The sequence below is a fragment of the Siphateles boraxobius genome, unplaced genomic scaffold, assembly GCF_051911475.1.
Source record: "Siphateles boraxobius isolate OS27281-9 unplaced genomic scaffold, OSU_SipBor_1 26, whole genome shotgun sequence".
Taxonomy (NCBI): domain Eukaryota; kingdom Metazoa; phylum Chordata; class Actinopteri; order Cypriniformes; family Leuciscidae; genus Siphateles; species Siphateles boraxobius.
Genome location: NW_027508876.1, coordinates 18440979 through 18449271, shown reverse-complemented (window position 1 = coordinate 18449271; position 8293 = coordinate 18440979). Strand labels below are relative to the sequence as shown.

Below are 8293 nucleotides of genomic sequence, written 5' to 3'. Positions count from 1 at the left end.
TGTGGAAACCATACAACTTTTTCAGGATTCTTTGATGAATACTGTAGAATGTTCAAAAGAACAGCATTTACTCGAAATAGCAACATTTTGTAACATTATAAATGTCTTCACTGTCACTTTTGATCAATTTAATCTATAGCTGCTGAATAAAAGTTCTAATTTCTCTTAAAAATGGTACTAACCCCAAAATTAAACAGTATTATACCTAGCTTTTGAAACACAAACCTTTATACATAAATCGTTTTTATTCAAATAAATGAGATGCATTACAGATCTTTATGAATTACATGGTTCCTCAACAGATTATAAAAAAAATATTTCTCTATAATTCTGTTTATAATTCTGTATAGCAGTTTTTCTGCTATATCCATATCAGAAGAAAAGACCATCAAATTATTGCCACAAATCAAGAGATAAAAGTTGTTATTCTGATAGATCTTACAGATAATGGCATGTCTATTTTCACGATCTGTTATCACAGTTGAAATGCAAGGCACTTTAAAGAGAGATCTGAATGTTATCATTAACATCCTCAAGAGTAAGGCAAACACCCACTGAAGCACACTACATAAGAAGTGTGCTCTCTCTCTGCTTGTGTTCTATAGTTAGTGTTCTAACAGCTTGATTAAAAATAATTGGGGACTGTTAGTTTCTCCGCGTGTCATTGCATCTTGGGATTTTGCTCAAGGGCTTTCATCACGGTCCAAGATACTCGAAAACTGCAGCCGCTCCCATTCCAGTCCCAATGCACATGGACACCACGCCATATCCTCTGCAACAAAAAACATTAGAAATGGGAAAAGGGATTGTCATCTTTTTCGTTGCTGTATAGTTACTAATACTTATAGCTGTATTAGGGCCCTATGATTTCCACTGTCTGAAAAGCGTAGATGGAATCGCGAATGCAGTCATAAAAATGGAATTTATTGTGTAACACAATCTTTTTTATGGGTAAAAAAAAAAAAAAAACAGAAACCATAGGACCCTACTGTAAGATGTTTTATGTCCGTTCACCTCTTGCGTCTGCGTTTGAGCTCATTGAGCAAAGTCACGACCTGTCGAGCGCCAGTGCAGCCCAGTGGATGACCAAGAGCAATGGCCCCTCCATTAGGATTCACTTTCTCCATAGGAATGCCCAGCTTTTCCACACAATACACAGCCTAGGATAATTGTGAAAGTTGCTGATATTAATAATATTTTAGGGGGGAAACAGGGGGTAATCCAGGAAAATGTATCAGTCACCTGACTGGCAAATGCTTCGTTGATCTCAAACACATCAATATCATCCACAGTTAGCCCTGCACAAGCAAATGCAATAACAAGGCTCATTTACACCCATTATTTTGGAATAATGAAAATGGAAAATCGATTCCAATACATTTTTCAAGCATGATTACTACTGGTATATAAATGGCTCAAATGAATGTAGAGATACAGTAGGAGCAGCTGTACTCTCACCAGCCTGGTTGAGGGCTTCTGGGATAGCATAGGCTGGGCCGATGCCCATTACGTCCGGTGGAACACCAACCACAGCACTCGCCCTCAGCACCCCAAAAACTGGAAGTCCCAGTTTCTCCACCGTAGATCTCCGCCCAATGAGCACCGCCGCAGCACCGTCACTCACCTGACTGGCATTACCTGCAATGGGAATGAAAGAATTGGGTAATGGAATTTACCATACTTTTTTTCCCACAAAAAAATCAGCATGCAAACCAGCTGTGGTGCTGCCGGTTTCCTTGAATGCTGGTCGCAGTTTGGCAAGGCCCCCTAAGGTAGTCCCAGGCCGGATCCCATCGTCCTTTGTGACAGTAATCCTGCGCTCAGTGCCATTTTCTTCCACAAATTTAGTAGTGACTGGTGTGATCTCTTGATCAAATAAGCCCTTTTCCTGCGCCATGGCTGCCCTAGTGTTATAAAAGTCCACAAACAATTAGTACTTTAATAGAGTTGCTTTGAGTGCATTTTTTTAGTGTGCAAAATACTAACAGCTGGCATGTATAAACCATTCATAAATATCATGGGAGCACATACTTTTGTTGGGAACCGAGTGCAAAGCTGTCCTGTTTTTCTCTAGTGATGCCATATCTCTCTGCAACATTCTCTGAGGTTATTCTGAAAGGAAACATACAGAAAACAGGAAATAATGATTATTTTAATGTAAAGATTAAAACGCAGTATAAAAGAATAACAACTATACCCCATGGGAATGATGCAGTCACTGGCTTTCTCATTGTCCATCAGTCGAGGGCTGATGTCTCCTGGGTCCCCTGGCGAACGAAGGGACATGCTCTCTACACTGTCATGAAAGAGCAAAAAGAAAGAGATGAGCTATAAGATTCAGATTCAATAATTTAAAGACATGAACTACCAGTCTAAAGTTTGGAATAATTAAGATTTTTTTTATCTTTGTGAAAGAAGTCTCTAATACTAACCAAGGCAGCATTTATTTGATCAAAAATGCAATAAAAACAGTAATGTGAATTATTAATACAATTTAAAAGATCTGTTTTCTATTTTATTATAGTTTAAAATGTCATTATTCCTGTGATGTCAAAGCTGAATTTTTAGCATCATTACTCCAGTCACATGATCCTTCAGAATTTATACTAAAATGCTGATTTGCTGCTCAGTTTTTGCTACTAAATATTTGTTTGGAAACTGTAATACACTACCAATCAAAAGTTTGGGGTCAGTGAGATATTTAAAAAAAAATACTTTTATTCAGCAAGGATGCATTTAATTGATCAAAAGTAATAGTAAAGGCATTTATAATGTTAAAAAAAAATGTGTCATGGTTTCCACAAAATATTAAGCCGCAAAAGCTGTATTCAACATTGATAACAATATAAACTGTTAATAATATATGAGCACCAATAATAATTGATAATAATTTAACAGCAAATTAGCATATTAGAATGATTTTTGAAGGATCATGTGACACTGAAGACTGGCGTAATAATGATGCTGAAAATTCAGCTTTACCATCACAGAAATAGATTACATTTTATAGAAAATAGTTCTTTTAAAATTTAATAAAATGTCATATTTGATTAAATAAATTCAGTCTTGGTGAGCATAAGAGACTTCTTTCAAAAACCTTTTAATTATTCCAAACTTTTGACCGGTAGTGTGTACTGTATACATTCACACAATTAAAAAAATAACATTTGATAACACTAAAAAAAAAAACAACCACAACAAAAAATATAAAAATAAGGATCCTACACAATGATTAATACTATAGTATATACTGAAATCAACAATTATAAATGTGGCATACTAACCCACAGGCAAGTCCCAGGTCATACGAACCCCCTCTGATTCCACCTTAAAAGGCAGGAAAAAGCCTGTTTTAACTGTAATCTTGTATTTTCTTATACTGCAGCAAAATGTGCCATTTTTACTGCTTAAATGTAATACTTACCCGCAACATTAAAAAGTGCTTGTAGTCCAGAAGAGCACTGCCTGTTTACAGTGTAGACTGGTACAGACTCAGGGAAGCCACTGAAAGTTGAACAAACTCTTGAATTTTACAGTCAACTCATATATTTAGCCATATCTTGATTTATTAGGAATTCTTTGCTCATTTTACCTTAAAAATTGTCCGATTCGAGCCATAAGTGCACCTGCCCCTGGTTGCAGAACATTACCTGAAAAACAACAGTCAGTAAGTGTAAGTTACTCTTCATATACGATGTAATGTTAATATTATAAAGATATGTTTTGCTCAGACTGGCTGTCATCTGACTTACCAACACAAACATCCCCTATTAAAGAGGGTCGCAGTCCCACATCCTTAAGAACTGCACTCATCACTGCACTGAGCAGCTCATCTGGGGTAGTGTCCTAAAATATAGAAATATTGTATATGTAAGACTCACTTTTATAGAGAATGCAGTGAATGTCACTGTCGAGCAGTCATACAGGCCCACCTTAAAAGACCCTCTCTTCGCCCGGCCGATGGCTGTTCGGAGCCCATGAACCACAACGATATCATTTGGATCAGCAGCTGATGCGCTACACTGCCTCATTCCAACGCGTTTATTTGACGACAGATGTCCCGACAAAACCTGCACTCTGTGCATTTTTAATGACGAAAATGTGGACACGAAGAAAATAAAAGGATTACCGTTTATTGAGATAAACACATATGGCAAACAGTCACTGATGCGTGAACTATACTCTACATTTCTGATGATGTTTCCTGGTGAACCTTGCTTCACTGGTCACACTGGTTATCATTGGCTAGTGCGTTCTGACGTCATCGTGTGGAATTATGGGTGATGAAGTACACAAGTGGAGCTCCTCAAACATCTATCTATCTATCTATCTATCTATATAATTATAGGAAATTAAATAATTATGTAGTTTAAATTATTTACTACTTTTAATACCTGAAGTTAGTAAAATTTCACTGTGTTCTATATTTTGTATGCAACCATCTAAATGTTGATGTTTATGTAATAAACCTATTATGCAAAATTCCCTTTTACATGGTGTTTAAACATAAATGTGTGTCGGCAGTGTGTACACAACCACCCTATAAAGGTAAAAATCCACCCACTCTTTTTTCAATTACCATGAATCATAAGCAGAACAAGCCTTTTGCAGATCCTAACAATGTGACGTCACATATGCATAGGCCCCGCCCACAACTGCTGACGGGCTCTGCCTTATTAGCAATAGCATAGAACCCGCACCGCAGTCTGCCTGTTTATCTCCTCACCAGAGCATTTAGTAAGATTCAAGAAATGTATTCTTAATATAGCTACTAACGTTATTCAACCAAGAGCAGTGGGTTATTTTCTATTTTTCTTTTGTTGTTTGATTCATATTAACAGCATATATAGCAGTAGGTACTTATGCTGCTTTCACTTTAATACACAGATCTAATATACACATGCAATTTCGTTACTTGCTGTTTACGTTCACAGACATAAGAAACCGACTATCTTTATGGGAACTTTGTTTAACATAACCTTATGTGTACAGTTTAAGCGCAACAAGATGTAAAAGAGAACTTAGTTTATTACTCCCGGGACGCGCCGTTCTGTGCACGTGCTTTGGATATGTGCGCTCAGAAAAACATATATCAGAAGTTTAGACTGATATGGCTTTAAAACACATGCAGATAAAAAAACTTTCATGATGATGAATTACAGCAATGTCATGTGAGCATGACCGCGATAGAGGTGATATGATACGTGATAGAGATGATGATATCCGAAGCTCCGCCCTCTTCTGGATAGGGGGGTGGGGAGCAGCAGGTCTTAATGTTTTCCCTGTTTTTCGTTCCACTCAAAAATGGGCACTTACAACATGTTATAGTAAATGATCTGTCAAGTATTTTGAGCTGAAACTTCACACATTCTGGGGACACATGAGACTTATTTTACATCTTATAAACAGGGGCATAAGTTCCCTTTAAACGTTCTACATCACATAAATCAGGGTTTTAAACTGTTTCGACATGCCACAAATGTTTGACATATTTTCTAACCTCATACAATTATTCTAAAATTAGTCGAAAATAACATTGTAAACACCATACAATTTACAGTAGGCTAGGCCTACTATTATTTTATAGTCTACTGTAATGATGTTTCCAATATCTGCAGTCATAATTTAGTTTGAACTCCTGATTAACATTATCTGCACCTACTTTTACTGGGCATTTGTTGAAAAAGAAAAAGGAAAGCACTTCATTTTTTTAGGAGTTTCAGACCTCTTTTGGAACCCATTTCGACATTTCGTAAATGATGTTAAGCACAGTCGGCCGAGGGCGCCAGAATCTCGTGCAGCAGCAGCGAGTCTGAAGCACGCGCGTCATCGCTTCCTGAGGCTGACATTACACTCGCTCTACTCCTCTGTGGTAAAACTCGGCGTCAGTCAATGTTTGCGGAGAGGAAACTTTCTTCCTTTGACGGCGCGCAGTCGACGAGATTTGCAGCTTTCCCGAGCACACACCGCTCCATCTGTTTGGATTACTGGCATCTGCGACTCCAAAAAACATAAACCGGGAAGCTTTTCGGAAGGTGGATTTGTGAGGTTCCCTTCAATTTGTGCGTGACAACTGTATTCAAGTGCGCGCGGCTTCCGGATATATCACTGTTTTTACTGTATCTCTCGGACAAGAGCTCAGTTTGCGGAATTTTCCTCTTCACTGCGTTTAAACCCAGAAAACTGCTCGCTTTGAATCGCAGCTTGGTTTAATTTGTCTTAAGTGTCAGCTACAGTATGAAGATACGCACGTAAGGTGAGTTCTATGTAGAATAATTATTTATGACTGCATTTATATTAACGTTGGTGTGCAAAGATTTGCTATAGAGAGTCCAATGCAATGTGTTAGTTACACATAAGGTATTAGACACCAGTTCAAAGAGTACTGCTATTAAAGAAACGTATTCTGAGTTTATGTTGTGTTGTGTTTAGCCAGAACTTTAACACTGTGAGTAACGAATGCTTATATATGCTGGAATTTTAGGCTATATGACATTTGCGACCTCCTGAACCTACTTGGATAACACTGTATAGCGTTATAAATGATATAAAACTCTGTCTTAAAAATATTTGTTTCTATAGTTGTGTTTAGTATAGTCTATGAGTCATTATATGGAATGATACAATTTTTCTTGAAATCTTAAAATAATAACGTCTTCATATTTGTTGGATATTGAATATTTCTTCATCTAGCTACAATATGTTTATTAGAAAGAATTTGATATATATACATATATTTAAATTTCTCAGTTATAATTTGTTTACTGTACAAATTTAATGGTAACAGAGTTGACTTAGTCCATTAATGACAAATTATAAAAAAAAAAAAAATCGAAGATAAAGTGTCTTTGCTGTTCTTAAAGAGCATGATTTTTGGAATTTATGGAATTTAACATTGTTTTTAACAAGGGGGAATAATGATTTTAACTGGGTTGATGTGTAACCCGAGTACACACAATTATGGTAACAGAGTTGACTGTTTAAGATCTCCTCTTACTGACAAACTTGAATTATAAAATTAAATGATTTAAAAAAGACCTCAAAGAGCACGGGTAAAGGGGAATTATGATGTAAACAGGGTGGATGCATACCCTAGCACACAACATAACTTTTTAATAAAAATATTTTGTCAACTAAAGCCTGAAATTATATATTGAGTGAATACATTTTAAATACTAGTTTTCTTTTCTTTTTTGCAATCAAATTGTGCATAACCCTTATGATAAAAGAAGACAGAAATATATAAAGTTAATGGCAGCACAACTGTTATGTCAATTAAATATTAAAGAGGGGCACAAAAGGCACCCCTTTCATGGAACGACCTATATAAAGCTATAGCTGGTTTAACTACAGTTTATCATACTGATATTAATAGGGATACTAATGTAGACATACAGACGCTATAATAGGAGATCGATGGAATGTGCTGGCCTGCTTTTTCTACGTGCATTCTTCCATCAGTCACTCATTATCCCCTGACTGAAATTCTTGAATTTGTTTACTAAAGATCCCCCTACTTAATGAGTCATTGAATATTTTGCAATGTGCACAGATCTGTCTCAGCCAAGCCTATGTTCAAGAATGTTTCTCACGGTAAGAGGAAGAAATTTAGATGAACTTTGTACCTTCATTGCAATGTTGACTAAGTTTCTTTTGAAACTAAGCCACAAACTGAGTCTTGAGCCATAATATACTCACCTTAGATCCACATCCATAAATAGCCTAGCCTATTATTGATATCACATTTTGGCCAAAACATCCCAGCAGACTGCTCGAGATATATTCCATAGCAATGCAAGATGAGTTGGATGGGATCATCTGAGTTATCTGACCTTAAAGTTGATCAACTTTAGAGAGGCCTGCTGCACACTCTTGTAGCCAAATTTTCAGGGTTCATGTTTATACGCTGTGGTTTAGGAGCATCTGGACAGGATATTGAATTCGCCCTCCCTAGTAATGCAAAAAAAAATGTATTAGTCTGTCAGTTTGATCATTAGACCCCTAAAGATTCAAGTATTCAGAAAATTTGTTCACTTGCCATCACACACAAGTCTTCTTCATGTCCGATGGAAGATCTGTCCAGCACAGACAGGCCACAGGAACATTTCAAGGCAAAAATATTGACTTAATTTCACCCTGACTCATATTTTTGGGAATCCCTAAAGGACTATTTTGGCAGAGAGACATTGAAACTTGTGATGAATGAGCACCTTAGATTAAGATGTTGGAGAAATGTGGTATTTTATCCTGTTCCCTTAGAATGTCTTTTTCATGGCTATAAGTCAAAGTGTTG

The 8293-nt window shown here is 36.7% G+C and overlaps 2 protein-coding genes across 2 annotated transcripts in view; one reads left to right on the top strand and one right to left on the bottom strand.

The window, feature by feature from the left end:
• Positions 1 to 226: 226 nt before the first annotated feature.
• On the bottom strand, positions 227 to 4240 carry acaa1 (acetyl-CoA acyltransferase 1). Its single transcript, XM_077244607.1, has 12 exons — positions 3933 to 4240; positions 3753 to 3846; positions 3593 to 3650; positions 3425 to 3504; positions 3285 to 3327; positions 2198 to 2296; positions 2032 to 2112; positions 1714 to 1904; positions 1459 to 1638; positions 1243 to 1298; positions 1015 to 1160; positions 227 to 772 (listed from the first exon to the last, which is right to left on the bottom strand). Exons 1-12 carry the CDS (start codon positions 4083 to 4085, stop codon positions 697 to 699), a joined length of 1257 nt encoding a protein of 418 aa, XP_077100722.1. The 5' UTR covers positions 4086 to 4240; the 3' UTR covers positions 227 to 696.
• Positions 4241 to 5814: 1574 nt separating this feature from the next.
• Positions 5815 to 8293, top strand: part of map3k22 (mitogen-activated protein kinase kinase kinase 22) — a 71376-nt gene continuing 68897 nt past the window's right edge. Inside the window, exon 1 of the mRNA XM_077244603.1 lies at positions 5815 to 6256. The gene's annotated coding sequence lies outside the window, so the exon portion shown is untranslated. The remainder of the gene's footprint in view (positions 6257 to 8293) is intronic.

Bases quoted from the DNA above. Each gene is read 5' to 3' on its own strand.
- acaa1 (XM_077244607.1), bottom strand. From the start codon at position 4,085: ATGCACAGAGTGCAGGTTTTGTCGGGACATCTGTCGTCAAATAAACGC. The intron at 3,847-3,932 runs GTGGGCCTGTAT...TCTATATTTTAG, and splicing joins CGAAGAGAGGGTCTTTTAAG to GACACTACCCCAGATGAGCT. The intron at 3,651-3,752 runs GTAAGTCAGATG...GTTGTTTTTCAG, and splicing joins AATAGGGGATGTTTGTGTTG to GTAATGTTCTGCAACCAGGG.